General features: G+C 56.2%; 1 protein-coding gene across 1 annotated transcript; it reads left to right on the top strand.

Moving 5' to 3' along the window:
* The first annotated feature begins 5,080 nt into the window (after positions 1 to 5,080).
* Lemd2 (LEM domain nuclear envelope protein 2) lies at positions 5,081 to 17,724 on the top strand. Its single transcript, XM_021235806.2, has 9 exons — positions 5,081 to 5,848; positions 7,709 to 7,749; positions 9,820 to 9,895; positions 11,659 to 11,735; positions 12,389 to 12,468; positions 13,866 to 14,011; positions 14,774 to 14,875; positions 14,947 to 15,049; positions 16,633 to 17,724. The coding sequence occupies exons 1-9, from the start codon at positions 5,119 to 5,121 to the stop codon at positions 16,781 to 16,783; spliced, it is 1,506 nt and encodes a 501-aa protein (XP_021091465.1). The 5' UTR covers positions 5,081 to 5,118; the 3' UTR covers positions 16,784 to 17,724.
* Positions 17,725 to 20,389: the final 2,665 nt, after the last annotated feature.

Genomic DNA, 20,389 nt, shown 5'->3' with positions numbered 1-20,389 from the left:
GCACAAGGGCTGAGGAGATGATGCTTGCTATACAAGCATGCCTGTGCTGGGGAGGTAGAGACAGGAGGATTCCTGGAGCTCAGTGGAGAGCCAGACAAGTCAGACTGGTGAGCTGTGAGTTCCACGGGGAGAGCAATTGAAGAAGATATGTAATGTTACCTCTGTCCTCTTCATGCACGTGCGCACACACACTCACAAGCACACACTCATGCACACACCAACCAGGGAGCTGGCCCTCCCCCTTCAGCTTTTCCTTTCCTCCTCCTAGAGATTTATAAAGCACAGTGTGCAGGAACCCTGCCATGATTTACGGTGACTAAGGGGAGATCAGCCCCTGGTAGGCAGGAATGTTCTTGACACTTACAGGACCCAGATAATAGCCGGGTGACTGGAACCGAGCCTCTCAAGATGGAGATGATGAGGTGCTTTCTTGGTAACCACACTGCTGCGATTTCGTGATTACTAAGGTGCATGGATTAGCCATGAAACTGAATAGTTAAAAGCAGAGAGCAATTGCCTGATACCCGTACTCTGTAATTTAGTATAATCTAATCATGGACAAAGCCCCAAAGAAAACTCTTGGAAAGCATGCGTTTTCCCTCGTACACAATTTGCTACTGACCTTGGTAATACATGCCATGCCTCCAAAGGAAGGCTAGGCCAGGACACCGATGTGGGTGTGGTCCAGGCAGCGGGATTTCAATTCCCAAGAGGCTGTGCAAAGCAAGTGCCTCAGCTGCCAACCGAGCCTGTCCCAGGGCACCCCTGTGACTCCATTTACCTCCTCCTCACCACAGACTGAGACAGAGACCAGAAGGCACTGAGACGAGGTAACCAGAGGCTGGGTCCTCCAGAAGCCGGTCAAAATCTGAGCCCCATTTGGCACCCGTTTTTTGACCACACTCTCCCAGCACACCCCCATGCCTCCTGTGGGATGGCACTGTCACACGGTTCAGAGGAAGCCAGGTCAGCTGAGGTCATCAGCAAGGTGCGTCAAGAATGCAGCCTGAGCATTATGGATGGACGAGTGTGCTGTTTGCTAGCGGGGAGAGAGGAAAATGGACTCATGAAAGATTTATGGCCATTGTTATTACGGGACTCTGTTGAGACAGGAAGAGACTAGCAGGAGGGGAGCAGTGTGGTGGCCTTCTGGGGACCCGGAGAGTTCCAGCAACTCATTGCCTCTGCCGCTTGTGTGGATGTGGTTACGAGACAGACACAGGCTCAGCGTTTTGTCTTCTTTCCTCTCTGCCTTCAATAAATCAAGAAGACTGGCCATGGCTGGAGTCATGTACCTTACACACACACACACACACACACACACACACACACACACACACACACACAGAGAGAGAGAGAGAGAGAGAGAGAGAGAGAGAGAGAGAGAGAGAGAGAGAGAGAGAGAGAGAGATAGAGAGAGAGAGAAGGCAGACCACTTGGGAGAGCAAAGATGAAGACAGATTTGGGACATCTGGGCAGGGACAGGGACGGGGCAGGGGTCACTCTGGCAGGATAGGGGCAGAGGTGCCTAGGGAGCACAGAGGCTGAGCCCCTTCAGGGATGTGTGTGGATACAACCCAGAAAGTCTACTAAAGAGAATAAAAGGCTTGGGATGAAGAAACATGGAGGAGGGCCATGGTGGTCTAAATTCCCAGAGAGAGCAGATCCCATTGGGAGCTGAGGAAAATGGGAATTCAGAGAGGAGGAGGGCATTTTCTGAGGGGTGGAGAAGGGAGCTGGGCGCAGATCCTGGGTAAGCTTCTGCTGGGGGTGCTGATACGCTGTGCTGAGGACCATGAGAGCCAGAGGCCACCCATGGAGGTAGAGGGCGAGCCAGGGTAGCTGAAGTTAGGCTAACACTGAGTTCTAGGCTAGAGGGAGGTCAATAAGTAGGGTCTGCTATGGGCCATTTGGTCCTAGGTATATGCCGGGTGTCTAGCAGCGTCCCTGTAAGAGGGACAGCAGAGAAAGCCCTATGGTGCCATCACCGGTGGTGGCCCCAGTCCTGTCCATGTTTTTTGAACACCCTCAGTTCCACCGTGATGAAATAGACCAGAATTGTGAAACGCCACACTCATTTTGTTTAAACACCGGTTCCAAACCTCTTAGACTATACTCGGCCAGTACTTACTGACGCTGAAAAGTGTGTTCTTTATATATTGAACTGCACAGCTGCAAGGAGTTGCACAAATGTTACCAACTCATTTGTCATGCAAACAGTGCTTCAGAAAGAAAGAAAATACTATTATGTGGTATATGTGTTAGGCAATCACTATATCAAATCCGTGGCATTCCGTGCAAACACAGGCAGAGAAAAGGAAAACAACACTTGGTGAGAGAAATCACACCACATGGGAGCAGCTAAGTCGGGGAGAAGGGGAGGTAACGACAGAAGCCCTACCGAGCGGAGGCTGTAATTTTCCCAGCCATGTGGCCGGCCCTGAATACTCCTGGGGTAGAACTAGCAGCAAAATCATGAAACCCTTACACAGGGGCACGGCCTAGGGTCCCAGGGAGGGCGGGGCGGCCATGGGGCAGCAGTGGGCCGCAGTAGGACTGCAGGGAGACCCCAAGGAGGTGGCTGGGAAGAGAACTGAATGATGGCAGTGATGGCTAGGAGGGAAGAGATGAAGCGTGTGGAAAGAAGAGGAGGGGTGTTTGCTTCCCACTGTCAGCTTCTCCTGTTTCTCTCCCTGGGTTCTCATTAAGACCTTTCACATAACCAAACCACACCCCCCACCCCCAGACTGGGGTGAGGGAGGAAGGTGTGTCCCCGGCCTGGTTCACATAAATCACCTCTTCTAATCCTCAGAGCAGCCTTCTGGGGAGTTCTGGGAAATGTTCATTGGAAATTATCACACACGGGACGGCTGCCTGTTGGAAATCAAACTGCAAGGCTCTGCAGCTCATCCCCTGAACCATAAGCTACAGGGCACAGGGTCTCCTGACCCCATCCCTCAAGGGAGCTCCACCAGGCGCCAAAGAGCCTCTCCCTGTGGGAGACCAGGGCATAGGGATCCTGACTCCAGGGCGGATCTGGGGTCACCTTGTAACAGGTCTGCTGTGGAATATTACTTTAACTAGGCAACGATGTGGTACATCTGTTTACTCTGCATTTGTCTAAAATTATGTAGAGATGCATTGCTGTTCCACTTTGCCTGCCTAAGCACCTGATTGGTTTAATAAAAAGATGAACAGCCAATAGCTAGGCAGGAGAGGGAAAGGCAGAACTGGAGGGCAGAGAACACAGAGGAGTCTGGGTTCAAGAGGAGAACGAGAGAGAGCGAGAAGAGAGGAGGTAGTCAGCCAGACACGGAGAAAGACAAACAGAAGCAAAGAAAAGTAAAATCCCCGAGGCTAAACACAGAGGAAGGAACCGGGTCAGAAACAAGTTTTGAGCTGGTGGACAAGCATAAGCTGAGGCCAGGCACTCATAGCTAACGCAAGTCTCTGCGCTTTGATTTGGGCCTCTGGTGGTCTTAGAAAGCCATACACAGGTCTTCCTTTGGACCGCCAGCTTCCAAATAATGACATGGAGACTTTTTATTTAGTATGAAAGCTGGCCTTACTTAGGCTTGTTCCCAACTAGCTCTTAAAAATTTAACATGTTTATATATTAATCTGTGTTGTAGTGAATCTTTCTTGTCAGACTGCCAGCCCCCAAATAATGATACAGAGACTTACTATTATTATGAGAGCTTGGCCTTTAGCTTAGGCTTGTTCCCAACGAGTCCTTGTAACTTAAATTAACCTGCTTCCATTAATCTAAGCCTGTCATGTGGCTGGCTCTTTACCTCTCCATTCTGTACAGCAACTTGCTCTGCACCTGGCTGCCATCCCCCTCCCCCACAGATTCATACCCAGTTCCTGTCTCTCCCCAGAAGTCCCACCTCTCCTCTCCTGCAAAGCTATTGGCCATTCAGCTCTTGATTAAACCAATCAGAAGGTACCTCAGGCAGATGAGGTAAAACAGAGATACGTTTCCACACAATGTAATCAAGTATCTGGCAACATTACCTTTGTGGCCATTGAGGATCAGTCTGTCACAGAGCTGCATTTTAAATAACACAGTGTTTGCCGGGCGGTGATGGCACACAGCCTTTAATCCCAGCACTCCGGAGGCAGAGGCAGACGGATCTCTGTGAGTTCGAGGCCAGCCTGGTCTACAAGATCGAGTTCCAGGACAGCCTCCAAAGCCACAGAGAAACCCCTGTCTTGAAAAACCAAACAAACGAGGCAGGCGGATCTTTGTGCGTTCGAGGCCGGGCTGGACCGATAGCCTCCGAAACAATACAGAGAAACCCTGTCTCGTAAAAACCAAAAAAAAAAAAAAAAAAAAAAAAGAAAAACCAAACAAACAAAACAGAATGCTTGCTCTCATTTTACGCACATGAGTGTTTTACCCACGTGTCTGTGCACTGGGCTCATGCACGGCCTGTGGAGGCCAGAATCAGTCCTCTGGAACTGTAGTTACCAACGGCTGTGCCACCAGTTAGGTATTCGGCGCAAACCTAATTCCTTTGCAAGAGCAGCCAGTGCTCCTAACTGCAGAGCCGGTTCCCCAGCCCCCAGCTACACACGCTTCTCATTGTTGACCATGTGCGTGCCTGAAGCAGGCAAGACAAGGCCTCGGAGAGCAAGGCCGGCGTGTACTCCACGAATCAACCCCAAGCACACACAACCCCCACTCCCACCCGGAGACTGGCAAGTAAGTGATCGGGATCTCTACGCTTGGCCATGGCTTCCTTACCGTGGAGAAGCTCACCCATGACATAAGTCAACATTTTACTGAATGTCTACCACATGCTAGCACTATGTTAGGATCGGAGACAGACAAAGGAAAACCAGAGGGCGGGGGAAGAGATGTAAACAACCCCCCCCAAGAAAAACCAAACAAACCACACAACCAAACCAACGCTCGGACCTCATCAACATGGCGGCTCCAGGCCGCTCCAGCCCTCCTCATCATGGCGGCCCGGCCCGCCCTCCCCAACATGGCGCCCGAACTCGACCTTCCCATCATGGCGCGCGGCCCCGCCCGCTCAGCCGCGGCTGCCGGCGGGAGCAGTTCCGGGTGCGGTGCGCGCCGAGGGCGGGCGAGGGGGCGGTGTCCTGGCCATGGCCGGCCTGTCGGACCTGGAGCTGCGGCGGGAGCTGCAGGCCCTGGGCTTCCAGCCAGGCCCCATCACCGACACCACTCGGAGCGTCTACCGCAACAAGCTGCGCCGCCTGCGGGGCGAGGCCCGGCTGCGCGACGACGAGCGGCTGCGGGACGAGGCCCGGCCTCGGGGCCCCGAGCGGCTGCGGGACGAGGCCCGGCTACGTGAGGAAGCGCCGCTGCGAGCGCGGCCCGCCGCGTCCTTTCTGCGGGCGGAGCCCGGGCTGTCCCCGCCGTCCTCCAGCGCGGCCTCCGACACCTCAGGGCCTTACGGCGGCGACTTCGGGGCCTCCGCCTCTCCCTGGGCCGGAAGCCGCGGCCTCGCCTACCCCGCCCGCCCCGGGCCGCTGCGGCGCCGCGCCTCGGTCCGGGGCAGCTCTGAGGAGGACGAGGATGCCCGGACGCCCGACAGGGCCGCACCGGGCCCGGCCCGCCACTGGTGGGCCCCGTCCTCGGCCTCCGCGCGGCCGCCTTCCGCGTTCCTCGGCGCCGACGCGCGCCCCGGCCTGAAGGCCCCGCGGACGGGCTCTGCGAGCGCGGGGCGGGCCCGACCCGAGGCGGGCCGGCGGCTGGAGCGCTGCCTGTCCCGGCTTCTGCTCTGGGCCAGCCTGGGGCTGCTGCTCGTCTTCCTGGGCATCCTGTGGGTGAAGATGGGCAAGCCCTCGGCGCCGCAGGAGGCGGAGGACAACAGTACGTCCCGGGCGGCGCAGGGGAGGGCCCCGGGCACGGGCGTGGGACCAGACCGCCGAGACCCTCCGGCCGGCCTCTCCCCTGCAGACCTTCCTCCTCCCAGCATCGCAGTCCTCTGTGACTCCTCCCTGCCTCTTTCCTGCTCCCCCCACCCCTCCAGTGTCCCGCTTTCCGCCGCTGCCAGGAGCAGGTCGAGTTCTTCCACGGCCTCGGTGGAGAGGAAGCTAACTCTTGACAGCCTGGCCCAGCCCTAGACTGCCCGGGCCTCCGGGGAGTGCCTGGCTGCGGGCACGGCTCTGTCGCCTTGGAGCACCGGGCCTCTCTTTGTCAAAAGGATTCTAGCCTGCCTATGTGGGAGAAGCTTTTGAGCTTAAGCTCGCACTAACGGGAGCTTAAGGCTCTGGCAGCACCCCCGGGGGTGCTGTGAGTCAGGCAGGATGGCACATCACTGCCCACACTCAGTGGGACTCCACATCCCTTGAGGGGTGCGGGGAAACAGTCTCCTGAGTAGCTGAGGGTCGGTGTTTCCCAAAAGGGATTTTGCCTGTTACTCTTGGTTCTGACAGAAAAAGAAGAAGAAAAAAAGCACTCCATTTTCACGATAATTTCCTTCTGCTCTGTGAGGTTATATTTAGGGTCTCACGTAACGTTAGACAAGCATGTTACCACTGAGCTACACTCGCCTGCTGACTTTTGAAAACTATCTTGAAGCAGGGTCTCCCTAAGTTACCTAGACTAGTCTTGAACGCTGTGGTTCAGGATGGCTTCGAACCTATGATCTTGCCTTAGCTTCCGCAATCTGGAACCTGAGTCACCAGGCCCAGACCATTTTGTTACAGATTTAGGTACACAATGACACTTCAGTTCTCCAGTTGCTGATACTCTTTGTAAAGCAGGAAGGTGACTGCTCCATCCTTGAGTCAAGGTGACCTCTTCCCGTGCCTAGCAGGGATTAGCTGACTCAGGGTCTTAGGTGTTTGTGACAAACGGATGCTTGGGTGTGTACATGTCTGTTGGCCATTCTGGTGCCCAAACGACCACTCCGCCCTGGGACAGTTTTTGGTCCCAGAGACTAGCCAAGCTGACCGCCTCTGAACTGTCCCAGCTGCCACCACTCCGATATCACAGTGTTGTGCTGCTTAAGACGGTTTAACCCAGGCTTTGGGAATACATAGCCAGGCTTTTCCAGCGCTCCCTCCCCTAATCGCGTTAATTCTCACTTGATATACCAACACTTACAACTCGTAAGACTTCTTTCTGTCTGCTAATTTAGCCTAATCCCCGAGTTAAGCAGGGAATGGCATCTGTATTTTTATTTTATGTGTAGGGACACGCAGTGCCCAAGGAGGCCATAAGAGGGCATTGGACTCTGTGGAACCAGAGTTACAGACGGTTGTGAGCAGCTTGTGGGTGCTGGGAATCTACCCAGACCCTCTGCAGAGCAGCGCTGCTGTGCACCAAGCCTCCTCTCCAGCCCCTTGTGTTTCTGGACAGCATCCCCTCTGTAGACTAGACTTGACCTCAAACTTCGGACAGCTACCCCCTTATCCTCCCGAGTGCTGGGATCACAGCTGTGTACACTTCCTTTAAGGAAGTCCCTCAGTTCCTGTTTCCCTGGTGCAGAACAGGTGTTGAGAGGTTATCACCCAAGAACCCATGACACTCATTTGCATCTGAAAAGAGTCCCCAGCTATCCGATGTCCTGATCCATTGTGAGCCTGTGTCAGTGGGAGCCTGTGTCAGTGGGAGATGGTATCTTCCAGTCTCCTGGCAGCCAAGTTTAACTTCCCTGGGTTTTGAGAGGTCTCTGTTTTCCTCTACCCCACTTCTAATCTCTTGTCTTTCTTCTCTTGGTCTCAGTGAAATTGTTGCCGGTGGACTGTGAGAGAAAAACAGATGAGGTAAGTTTTCTCTGCCGTTTTTACTCTTACTGAGGACTCCAGCCTCCACCAAGAGGTAAACTTTTCCCAGGTCATAACAGGACCATTTTCAGGGAGAGCGTCTCAGAATGCACCAGGAGCACGTCATGTTCTGTGATGTTTGTGTCAAACTTGAGGACTGAGCTCCTCAGATCCAGCCCTGGGCTTCCCACAGATGCTCTCCCATCAGTGGGAGCATTCCAGGCCTTTGATCTTCTGCCTGAGTCAGTCCAGGGGGATGGGAGTTGGTGCACCTCTCCAGCCTCCTGGTGTTGGAACAGGGCTGTCCGTGTCGAACACTGAGAGGTCTTGCTTTTTCTCTGGTGAACCTCTGTCTTTCTGACAGTGTTGTGGTGTCTGATTTGACACGTCAAGAGGCCAGTTGAGGGGATTAGCCCTCTTAGCCAATGTTTTGATTTGTTTTATGAAGCCTCACATTCCCCATAAGATAATGTTTGGGGAAGGTGAGTGGCCCTTGGCCTATGAATCATGCGAGCAGCATTAACACACAGCCAGGAAGCCCGTTCCAGTGAGAGTCTGAGGAAGATAGAGGTGGTAAATTTTCAGGTCATAAATCCTACTGGGAGGAAGCATGTGCCGCCAGAGGGCTTGACTTAGTGCTCTAATTACAAAGTGTGGGTGCCAGGCCTCTGTAGCCCAGGGGCTGGGAAAGAAATGGCACCCCTGCATTGGCTCTTCCGCTTGTTGATGAAGGGCAGCCTGCTGCAGGTACCCGGTTTTATTTCCTGGCTTCTGCTGCGCCCTGTTTGCTGGTGGTTTACAACGCCCCTTTATTGCTGTCATCCACCAAGCATTTTTGCTTCCCAGTTGTTCTGCAAAGCCAGACTCATAATAAGTGTAATCTGCTTCCCATCATAAAGCCGGGCTGATGATTACACAGTGCTCTCCAGAAACTGGCAGTCAAAGAGAGGGACAGACAGAAAGACAAGGAAAATAGAACTTTCCCGGGACCCTCTGCTCTTCGTTCTAGTTCTTCGAGGTCCAGAGACGGTGCACCTCAGGTGAAGGGCACGTGTGCCTGGCCCTCCTGTGAGGCAAGCATATGCGTGTCCCTCTGCTGGCCTGTGCAGAGCTGCTCCCCTCTGCTGGTGGAGCTCTGCGCTTTGGGCTCTAGACATTGTGGATTTGTAACCAACCCCACATAGAAGCAGAGTCTGGGGCTTGGCCGCACAAGATCAGTTTTCTGGCTGCTCCGGGCACCCTTGGCCATGGTGGCAGGTGGGTCCAGGACAGGTAGGCAAGGACATCCTTTTTGTCCCCAGTGAGGTTCTAGCTGGGCTTCCTTTGGGTAGCCTGGGTCACCCCAAATCCAGACAAGTGTTTAAGTGTCAGGTGAGTGTTCCTAGTCTTGCCGGCGGCAGCCTCTGACAGTTTTCCTTTGTGCTCTGCTGTGGGAAATGGAGGGACAGGCTGGCAGTGGGTGTGTTGTCTTAATCAGGCTACCGTCTGGGTACTGTCAGCCGATGCGTGTGGCTTACATGTGGGCTCGCATGGAGTCCCCACTCAGGCAAAGCCTTATGCTTCCCACAGTCACTGACTTTCCCTTCCAGTCTCTGCAGGCTGTAGCGCCGTTCCTTGTTCTTCTCAAGAAGTCCGGCTAGAGCCCCGGGTGGCCATCCCTTGTCACTGTGCTACCTGTGTGCCACAGAACCGGTTACTCTCCGCCTTTCCCCGCCAGCCCTCTGCAAGTTTACTTCTCTCCCGTAAACTAGGAAGGGCTGGGTGTGTGGCTCGGTTGGTAGAGTAATTGCCTGGCACGCTTGAGGCCCTGAGTTCATCTCCAGCACTACATAAAGCAGGCCTGGTGACACGGGTCTGTAACCCTGGCACTCAACAGTGGGGACAGGAGGAACAGAGTCAAAGGTCACCCTTAGAACCTCATAGCCAGCTCATGGTCCACCTGGTCAGCATGAGACCGGGTCTCAAAGCACAAAGCAAGCCCCTAAAACTTAGAGGTGTTCCTTGCTGTCCAGGTGGGCGTGGCAGTGTGGCCGCAGCACAGACAGACCCTGACTGTCCCCTGCCTTTCAGTTCTGCCAGGCCAAGCAGAAGGCAGCCTTGCTGGAGCTGTTGCATGAGCTGTACAACTTCCTGGCCATCCAAGCAGGTGAGTAGCCGCCCTGCGCCCCAGGTCAGGCTGGCCAAGACAGCCCGTCACGGCCAAAGCCTCAGTTTCCCACCCAGCACTCAGACTCCTCTTTTCAGGCCTGGTAGGCATGCAGTGCAGGCCTGGATCTCCTTTCTCCTTCAAGGTTCCAGGCCCACAAACACACGGGCCTCTTGGTAGGTACGAGATTCTGCCCCCTTATGGTGTGGGACCTTGTGTTGGTTGGAAGGGACCGGGCCTTGGAAGTGCCCTGGACCCGAGCCACTGGTCCCAGGTCTCATCCTTGTTTGTAGGAGGCCCCACATGGCTTGGGCGTCCTGAGGTAGAGACGCTCTGCTCCACATCAGTACCCGTCCTCCCTCCCACCTTCCAGGGTTGGTCCTGGCTCATGCCATCAAGGGCCTTGGCACCTGCTGTCTTCAAGGCAAGGACTGCAGAGGTTGATGGGAAATATGAAGTACATCCCTTTCCTTTATCCTGTTAGAGATGAACTATGGCCTGGGTGTTGTCCTGGCCCTGCTAGGGTACGAAGTGGCTGCTTGTGGTCTCATAGGACCATGGGCACACTGCAGGAAGCATAGTGGCAGCCAGAGCGGCCAGGAACATACTGTGCCAGCACAGGTTGGCCTGGGTGTATGCATGCAGGGATGGCCAGGCAAGGACACCGAAATTGACTGACGGCAGCGGGCAGGAGAAGAGGGAATAATGCTAATAAGAGTGGGTACCAGGCCACAGGAGCCTGGTCCAGCAGACTAGGGAGGGGCGTGCCAAGAGAGAGCCCGCCGCTGAGAGTGCGGCAAACGCCCAGCTGCTGAACGATGCTGTCTGCAGCAAAACCACCCTTAGCCTCGTCGACAAAACCCTGAGATGGGAAGGGGACAGAAGAAGCCAGGGCAAGGCTAGTCCACGTGTGAGAGGAGAATCAGAGCAGCTGACTGGCCTCAGAAAACGGCCGAGCGGTGTAGCAGAATCTGACTGTGTGGGGGGACAAGCCAAAAACTGCTCCTCTGCCCAGGGCACACGCGTTCATACACCTGGCCAGGTGAGTCTCCGTGTGAGGCTGCGCATGCGTGTCAGGAACCCTGTGTCATCCTGTGCTGTCCCTGCAGAGCGGGGAGGAAACCTGTGAAGGAGGCCATCAGCTGCGCAGGCTTATATCTGCTGGGGGCTCTCAAGCGGTGGTCTTTAGCCCAGGTCTCGAAGGCTGGCATGACCAGGTGGGGCCAGCCTCCCGGGGTGCTTAGAGGAGCTGCCTGGGCTGCCCGCTGATGCCCCACAGGCGTCTCCTCTTTCCTGGGTGCCTTGTGGACATCACTCCCCAGAATCTCTCTAACAATGGACTTGGCTTCCAGATCCCAGCGTGTGTCCAGATCAGAGTGTCTGGTGGCCAGCCTCCTGCCTTTCTTTCTTCCCAGGCTGTGTATATTTATAGTGCCATTCTGGTACCTTCCGCAGCTCTGTCTGATCCTTCTAGGGATCAGCCACAAACAGACTCTGGCATTGGGCAGCTTTTCAGTCATTTAATGCAAATCGCTGCCCTGCTTTGCAGGTCAGGTTTTAATGATCTGGAATCGATCCAAGCTAAGTGGCTTTTGATCTTGCTGCAGAGTGAAGATGCCCCACAGAAGCCGGGTGCCTCTAGGCCACATGCTCCTGATTAGAGCTGATGGCTTGATTCTCACTGTATTTTTAGGCCATTTCAGAGGGATGTTTTTTTCACCTCTTCTCCATGTTTGAGTGTGTCTTTTTTTCCCCCCTCCTAGGTAATTTTGAGTGTGGCAATCCGGAGAAGCTAAAAAGCAAATGCATTCCTGTCCTGGAGGCTCAGGACTACATAGCTGTGAGTAGACCTCAGGCTGCCCCTCCCCGCAGGCTGCCCCTCCCCGCAGGCTGCCCCTCCCTGCAGGCTGCAGCTTCCTGTTGAGTTGTCCGCCCTGCGCCTCTGTTTCCATTCCTTTTTGTTTTGTATTTGCTTTGTGGCTTTTGGTTTCTTTCTCTTAAATTTAGTGGATCGTTGGGCTACTGTGGAGGGGACTGTGCCCCAGGGATGGCCCTGCTGAGTGTCGGCAGGCAATCTGGTCCAACCTGAGGCCCCTTCACCAGCTGAATGGCCGTGGCAGGCTGCCCCTTCTCTGTTCCCGCTCCCCCAAGCAGAGGGAGGCGCATCTGCCGCTGTCTCCTGCCCCCTTGCCTCCTTTGGGCCCTCTGCCTTTCCTTGTGTCTCTCCGTGTCCCTCCTCCTCTGGTGCCGCTGGGCCTGCTTGCTGCCTGCTGCGCCAGCCTTTGCTTAGCGCTGTCCTTGCCACCTCAGACCTGCGTTGTTCTCCGGATGTGCTTTGCGTCATCCTCTTAGCTCTCCTTGCACAGCTTGCCCTCCCTGCCTGTTTGCTTGGAGCACGTGGGGGACACAGGAGAGGGCTTTGGCAGTCCAGCCTCAGAGTAATGTCCTGGCAGCAGTGTCTGAGGCAGAGCTAACCCTGTCTCCACCCCGCAGAACGTGACCAGCAGCCCCTCCGCAAGGTTTGAAGCCGCGCTCACCTGGATACTGAGCAGCAACAAGGATGTGGGCATCTGGTGAGTGTTGGCAGTTGTCACAAGAGCCTGGGCTGCCACTGTCCTTTTCCCTCGAGCTGACTTCCTCACATACCCGCGGCCTGGAGCCAGATGGCAGAGAGCAGGCACGTTCAGGCTGCAGACTAGAGAGCAGCACTGCCCCGTCCAGATGTTGGGGTGTGAGCCTGCTGTCTCTGCCAGTCCTCCCTCAAGTAGGTGCTGCCTGCCAACTCACCAGGGAAGGAGATTTTCTGTGCATTAGTCTCACGCGGTATGGAGATACCTTGGGAAGTGCCGGGTTCTGTTCTCACCAGGCGGTTTCCCTGAGTTTTCATTGCTGGCAAGCACTGTTAGCAGAGATAGCAGCCTTCTTCCGGGAGAGTGGTGGGGAAGGGGTCCCCAGCCTGTGCCAAACAGCCCTGCAGATGCCCTGCCCTGCCAAGGACCACACAGTCCCTTCCATAGCTTTGTCGGAGCCTCTGTTCCAGTCCCAGCCCCCGATATTAACACACACTCTAGGGTTTTGTTCTCTTCTGCTCTAATCCACCCAAATTACTAATTCCATCACAGTGCATCCGGCCCCTTGGGCTGCTCCACCTAAAGCTCAGTAACTGGATGCGTGGCACGATTAAGATCCGATGGCTTAAAAGCAGCTGCCCTGAGCAGCTGAATGATTTTCCTGTGTTGAGAAAGGCAGAGAATACAGATTTTCCCCTCCGCAGCACTCTCTGGAGCTGCCAACACAAAGAGTGATGACACTTGCCTTTTCCTGCCGGGAAAGACAACTGGGAGGGTAGAGCGAGCTCAGACAGCAGTGTTGGAAATGGGCCACAAGGAACGGGGCATCCCATGGCAGTCTTTCCAGAGAGCATGGTGCGGGCATCGGCGTCCTGCAGACCCTCACATTGCCTCACCAGCCGCTTGGCTGGACGCACCGTGACAGGGGTCTGGTCACTGGCGGCCTGCTGGTTCCCAGTTGCCATGGGCCTCGTGGGTGCCCCTGATCTTTACACTTAAACAGTGATTGCGCCTGCTCCCGCAGAAGAAAAGTGTAGCCTCCCAGGTTCTGTCTGAGTTGTCGCCATGCTCGAAAAGCCAGGGGCTCAGTAAACATTTCCATTTCTCGGCACTGGGAGGTGGGAATCCAATCTGCAGCTTAATCTTGTGCATGCTGAGAGAGGCTGTCAAAGACCCGGCAGAGGGGGACGCCACTTGAGCGGCAGGGCTCCAGCTTGCTGTCTTTAAAGCTCCACTCTTTCTAAGTAGCCAGTGTGGGAGATTGCCGAAGGACCACAGCCCGCCTAAGCAGGCCAATCTGAGCAAGTGGAGACCTCCGCCCCTCTCTTCCGGGCCCTCGCCTCCAGCCTGAAGTGGGGTGCAGATCCCAGCCTGCCTTCACACCCCATATCTTGTTTCAGGTTGAAAGGGGAGGACCCAGATGAGCCGGTGACAACAGTGGACCAAGTGGCCTGCCTGGAGTCCGCCCGGCCCCGCATGGGCGTGGGCTGCCGCCTCAGCCGTGCCCTACTCACTGCTGTCACCCACGTGCTCATCTTCTTCTGGTGTAAGTCCTCGCCGCCTGCCCTGCTCTCCTGTCCCTTCCCATCCTGCCGCTTGCCAGTGGCTGCCTGGGCATGAGGAATGAGTCGGGTCATTTTGCCTCGTGCACCTGGGACTGACTAGTAAAACAGGAGACGCCTGGGCTGCCTTTAGCCTTGCAGACTCGTGGCTGGAGCTGTAGTATAGCTAGGAATGTCCCTGGCATAGCGCAGAGGACTGTCAGCCTCCCAAGAGGAGTGAGCCCTGTAGGAGTCAGCCCCTGCTACTTCCCAGTGGCCCAGTCAGGCTCCCAGTGCTCAGACCAGCTCCACGCAGGAGGTGACGTGGAACCTTGGCCTAATTTTACTCCAGAAAACTGCAGCCTCTGCAGAGAAGGGGAAACGCGGAGAGGACGCACCCTGCAGGAGGACAGGAGAGGCAGGCTTGTCTCCTTCCAGCAGCGCCCCGAGTGCCTCTAAAAGGAAAAGGCAGGAACATGGAGATGGCGGCCTTCAGGGCAGCCAGCAACAGATCATAGGCCGCCTCGTGCCGAGCCTCCCCCATGCCAAGCTGTTGGGTGGTTACAGCTGCAGCGTCTCAGAATGCAGGCTGGCCATGTAGACTTGTGTGCAGCACAGACTCCAGCCTGTGAGGGAGAAGACGAGTGCAGTTTGAGATGGGCTGAGGTCTGGGTACCTGGGACACCCCAGGCGACAGCAGCTGGGGAAGGCCGTCACTTTGCAGCCTGCCCTTGCTCAGCAGGTGATGGTCCTCTGTCGTGTTGCAGGCCTGGCCTTCCTGTGGGGCCTCCTGATCCTCCTGAAGTACCGGTGGCGGAAGCTGGAAGAGGAAGAGCAGGCCATGTATGAGATGGTGAAGAAGATTATAGGTGCGTGGCCCGGGCGGAGGGGGCCCACGCCTGCCTGCCGGGCTCCGCTGACGCTTCACTCTCTCCCGCAGATGTGGTCCAGGATCACTATGTAGACTGGGAGCAGGACATGGAGCGCTACCCATATGTGGGCATCCTCCATGTGCGAGACACCCTGATCCCCCCACAGAGCCGGTGAGTCCTGCTGCTGGGGGTGGCTGGGGTTACCCCCAAGGCCCATGGGAGGGAAGCAGAATATAGCATCAGCAGACCATGAGGAGCTTTTTACTTTAGTGGCAGGAGAGCTGGACAGGACGACTCGGGCATCGGCCACTGCTCTATAGAGTGTGCCAGTCTGGGTACTAGCTGCCGTGCGGAGGCTCAGTTCCCGTCCCCTGGGCGGTCTCAGCCAAAGGTGTCTCGTGTTTCTGTGAGCCCCACCTAGTGGGTGCTGCCAGCAATACCTCGTGTCTGCACGATGGTAGCCGACAGCAGCCACAGCAGTGTCTGCCTCGTCACAGCTGACAAGAGAAGCGGACTTCCCGGCACTGTTCCAAGCAAGCAAAACCTCCCAGCAGCCTTGGTGCGCAGTCTTCCTGGGGTTCCGTGGACCAGCATCAGTTTGTCTCTGAGCCGGCCACTGGCCAAGAGACAGGGAGCTTTCCGGGCTCTATGACCATGACCCTGAAGTTGTGCCTGGTGGGGTGGAGGGGGCACCCAGCAGCATTCCTCCTGGTGTCAGCACAGACTGCGGCCCCTCAGAACACACTAGGCTGTTCTCGCTGTCCCCGCCATGTGGTGCACGGAGGGTGCTCTTCCCCGTGCTTGTGTGGACTCCGCACTCACTCCCCTGGGAAGTGTGGGGCGAGGAAACCAAGCCTCGGGAAGTGAAGGAAGGGGCTCCCTCACGAGTGCTGTGGTAGTGCTCTGTGTGGCTACCACAGGCCCTGTCACCCATGCCACCCTTCTGTGCAGCCAGGAGATTAGAAGAGGACAGACAGCATTTGCAGGTCTGGGATTTGTGTTTGTTTTGTTTCTTTGAAACAGAATTTCACTTTGCAGCCCAGGCAGGCCTTGAACTGCTCATCTCTGCGTGGTAGCTTCCTTAGTGCGAGGGTGAGGGTTACCAGCAGCCACTGCACCCTGCTTGTGAGTCATTTTAATCTGATGCTGCTGCTGGGCTAAGTGGCAGAACCCTTTTCTGGTGAACCAAAGTCCTGGCTGCTCTCCAAACAGCATGCATGCATTCAACAGCTGCAGGGTTCTTCCTCCCCACGGGCTGCAGGCAGGGAGCCCTGTCCACAGGGGGCCACTTCCACTCTGAGAGGTCAGTCTGTGGTCCTCAGGTGACACTGGCTCTCCTATCTCAGGGGAAGCCATTTGCTGCCCCCTGGCTCCTGTCTAATTCCTGGCCCTGCCGGGAGTGGTGTAAGCAGCCTGTCTGCCTCGTCGTCACGCGCGCGCGGGGACTCCACGGCCTTGCAGAGGGCCGCTCTGTATCCCTGCATCCATTTCCGCACGTTTGCTGATCCCTTACTCTGCACACCCTGGTGGACTTTTAGAGTAGGAGCAGGAAGCGTAGGAAACCTTGTGACACTGGGCAGTGGCAGGCCTTGGAAAGGGGATAGGTGGTGAGGAGGTGGCCTCAAATTTGCCCTCTGTAGTTTGCTGGTGCCTGACGCATCCAGTGTTGGAGAAGTGTGGCAGAGCTTAGAGACGCCCCTCTGTGGGAAGATGTGCCAGCCTGACGCCTGCTAACGTCTACCTTGCCATTGCAGGCGGCGCATGAAGCGAGTGTGGGACCGAGCTGTAGAATTCCTGGCTTCCAATGAATCCCGGATCCAGACTGAATCCCACCGTGTGGCCGGGGAGGACATGCTGGTGTGGAGATGGACTAAGCCTTCTTCCTTCTCTGACTCAGAGCGATAGGACAGGGCCTGTTCCAGCCTGGCCACCCAGCCGGGACACAGACCTTTGGTGCTCATTCACGCCTGCCTTGATTGCCCTCCTGGTCTCCATTCTGGGACATGTGGGCTTCTTAGGGTTGCAGGGAGAGCAGGTGAAGCCCTCCTCTACGCCAGTCTCTCTGACAGAAAGGGAGAAGGGCTTGCTCTCCCTGAGAGAAAAACGGGCAGTGGTTGGAATCCTGGAGGCCCTGCATACAGCTAGAGTGATCTGAAGCCCCTCGCTTGGGTGGTGGGTTGGGAGGTGGGCTGGGGCAGCGGGGCCTGGGGAGCGCTTGGTCCGTGTGCCTTTGCAGTGTTTCCAGGGAGCTTGAGGGTGAGCGGAGGAACCCTGTCCTGCTGCTGCAGGGGCCTCTGTCCAAAAGGGGAAGATGCTACAGGTTAGAAGCAGCTGCAGGGGCAGAGTAGAGGTGGCCGGGATCTGGAAGGGTGAAGGGTCAGCCAGCTGCCTGTGTCTCAGAGTTTCTCACAGATGGGAAGTGCAGCCCTGAGCCAGGGTGGGGTACAGCATTGCGGCTGCACACTGCCCCCTGCAGGCTACATGGAGCAGTGGGGGCCATTAGCTTGCTGTGCCTTGGAGGGCCGGCTCCAAAAGCACCCATTAGCTGAGAGGCATGCTCTCCAGAAAGTCACCCAGCCGGCCTCACCCACAGCACAGGAGGACACGATGCCCAGCTGCCTCCCTCTGGAAGACACAGGCGCCCCCTTTTGGACCTGTTACTGTTGTTTCTTAATAAAGCACCGTCCCCATTTAGCAATACTCTGGTTTCTTCGTGTCTGGGTGGTCAACAGGACAGGTCTGAGCCAGCCTGTGGCAAGGCCTGTTCTCGTGATCAGACTTCAGCTAGAAGAAGCTCTGTGTTGCGGTGGAGCTGTCAGGAAAATAAAATATTTATTGAATATGAATGTGGTTTTGTCCATAATGCGTCCCTCCTCTCCCCAAAGCAACGGTGAGTGACAAGAGGGCTGGGCCAGGTAGTGCTGCCAGCCGGGGCAACAGGCTTCAAATAAGCTGCTTAGAGCCGCGTGACCGCCTGACCTGCAGGACAGCCTTTGGACTCAACAGCCAGTGGGCCAGGAGCTCCAGTTCCATGTTGACTTCCTGAGTAGCCCTGGGAGGAGGCGCCCACGGGAGCTGGTAATGCCCTTGGAGGAGGCTGACTTCCTACGTCTAGGCCCAATGTTAATGATGGGCATGCTGGGTACATAGTTGGCAAGGGGGTGCTTCTAGAAGACCAAGACATGCTACAGGCGTCCATCTCTGCCGGGTCCCCAAGGCTAATGGTTCAGGAACAAGGTAGCATAGCTGTGCTCTAGGACCGCAGTCAGTCTTGGCCCCTCCCTGTCTGCTCCTGACCCTCGATGAAGGCGTGTGAGCTCGTTAGGTAGGTCTTCTGTTGCACAAATCTGGTGGGTGAGCCGCGGAGGGGCCCCCCACACGAGCTCAGGAAGAAGCCAGCCTGCTTGACCCCTGTCTCCGTGGAAGACGGTGCACTGGCGTGTCTTGTCTGAAGTGGTGACAGCTAACCCGTGGCTCTATGGCTGGGGAGCTGCTGGGAGAGCAGAAATTAGAGCAACTTCAAGGAAACAAAGGTCCAAGGAGCCTAGCACCCAGCACCCTGCCTCTCGGGGAGCACATCAACTCCGCCCAGCCTCCTAGGACAGCATGGGGCCATGGAGTTCGTCTGAGAAGGGCGCTGGGGGCATCCCTGGGACAAAGCTGTGACCTGGAAGGACTTTTGTTTTGTGCGTGCATGCGTGCGTGCGTGCGCGTGTGTGCGTGTGTGTGTGTGTGTGTGTGTGTGTGTGTGTGTGTGGTTTTGAGACAGTCTCTGGTAGCCCAGCCTGACCTTGAACTTCCCATCTTCCCCCGTACCTCCCATGTGCTGAGATCACAGGTGTGCACCACCAACCACGTGCTGAGATCACAGGTGTGCACCACCAACCACGTGCTGAGATCACAGGTGTGCACAACCAACCACGTGCTGAGATTACAGGTGTGCACCACCCTCCACATGCTGAGATCACAGGCGTGCACCACCACGTGCTGAGATCACAGGCGTGCACCAACCACGTGCTGAGATCACAGGTGTGCGCCTCCACGTGCTAAGATCACAGGTGTGCACAACCACGTGCTGAGATCACAGGTGTGCACCTCCACGTGCTGAGATTACAGGTGTGCGCCTCCACGTGCTGAGATTACAGGTGTGCGCCTCCACCACGTGCTGAGATCACAGGTGTGCACCACCACGTGCTGAGATCACAGGTGTGCGCCTCCACGTGCTGAGATTACAGGTGTGCGCCTCCACCACGTGCTGAGATCACAGGTGTGCACCACCACGCTGTGTTTCCATAGTACCAGGGGATTGTCCGTGTCAGGCCAGGCCAGCATTCTACCCCTGAACCACAGCCCCCCCCCGTGTTTCTGTAGCTTCGTCCAAAGCCCCAGGCTGCTGGCCTAGCTATCTTAGTGGTGAACAGCTCTCTTGGGGACCTGTGCAACACTGAAGATATGTCAGAAGGATGAGGGAGACTGTACCCCACAGACCTCGGTATGGACACCACCTGGAGGGAGACTGTACCCCACAGACCTCCGTGTGCCAATCTACCCAGGATCTCCGTGCTATCTTCCAGAGGCTCTGCTCACCAAGAGGGTAAACACAGTCATTTGTCACTGATTTATCATAAGACATGGGTAGCAGCTGTTCCCCTTAATTAATGCACCATTGACTTTGAGCTCCAAAAAAATCCCCACGCTGAGGTCCACGTGGAGACTGAAATCCATTATCCTGTCTGCCTCTTCTAAGCAGAAGGGACAGGAGAGCAGAGCAGACATGCCACCCGATTGTCCCAAAGGGTTCCCCTTGGGGCACCAGGCAGCTTCCACCTGCCCCTGGAAGAGGCCCCTAGGATGCACGGGGCCAGCAGAAGCAGCCGGCTGGATGGGTGCGGCTTCACTCTGCACCACGGCTCCCCAGTGGCTGATGGGGAAGAAGGTGTGGGGCCAGCGTCTACAAGGCAGCTGTGCCCTGCTGTGGCTGGGGGCCTTGTCCAGCCTCTGTGCTATAGCAAAGGGAGGAAATCTGTGTCTCCCCAACAGCCAACTCCTGCCTGGGGTCTCTGTACTCACTACTCACCCTCTGTTTCCCCAGACCTCCTCGGGATTCGCCCCTCCCTTCAGGGTTGCTCTTTCTCACCTTCCCTGTCTGAGGCTGCACTTATAACACCCTCCCCCCCCATGCCTCGCATCTCATAGGATTTATTCCTCCTTTTCCTCTACCCTAATGTCCGGCTTGCTACATATTTTTAAAATCATCTTTCATTAGGTGTTTTCACGTGGGATTGTGCTTGTGAATACGGATACCGGCGGTGGTGAGTTTCACAAGCTGGGTGCTGGGAACCGAACCCGGGTCCTCTACAGGGGTGGTGAGTGCTCTTAACCATAAGCCAGACCCTGGCTCACTACAGGTTTCTCTTGGCAGTATCTGACCACCCCTGACCAGTCTCAGCTTCTCATGGCCACGTGCACCTTTGACCTTTCCCTGAAGCATGCCCAAGTTCTTAGCGCCTG

The sequence above is a fragment of the Mesocricetus auratus genome, unplaced genomic scaffold, assembly GCF_017639785.1.
Source record: "Mesocricetus auratus isolate SY011 unplaced genomic scaffold, BCM_Maur_2.0 Super-Scaffold_100027, whole genome shotgun sequence".
Lineage (NCBI taxonomy): Eukaryota > Metazoa > Chordata > Mammalia > Rodentia > Cricetidae > Mesocricetus > Mesocricetus auratus.
The sequence above is the reverse complement of the archived record's forward strand: the minus strand, read 5'-3'. Positions and strand labels throughout refer to the sequence as shown.

Excerpts from the sequence above, each read along its gene's own strand:
- Lemd2 (XM_021235806.2), top strand. The coding sequence starts at position 5,119 with ATGGCCGGCCTGTCGGACCTGGAGCTGCGGCGGGAGCTGCAGGCCCTG. Across the intron at positions 11,736-12,388 it reads AGGCTCAGGACTACATAGCT|AACGTGACCAGCAGCCCCTC; the intron begins GTGAGTAGACCT and ends TCCACCCCGCAG. Across the intron at positions 15,050-16,632 it reads CTGATCCCCCCACAGAGCCG|GCGGCGCATGAAGCGAGTGT; the intron begins GTGAGTCCTGCT and ends TTGCCATTGCAG.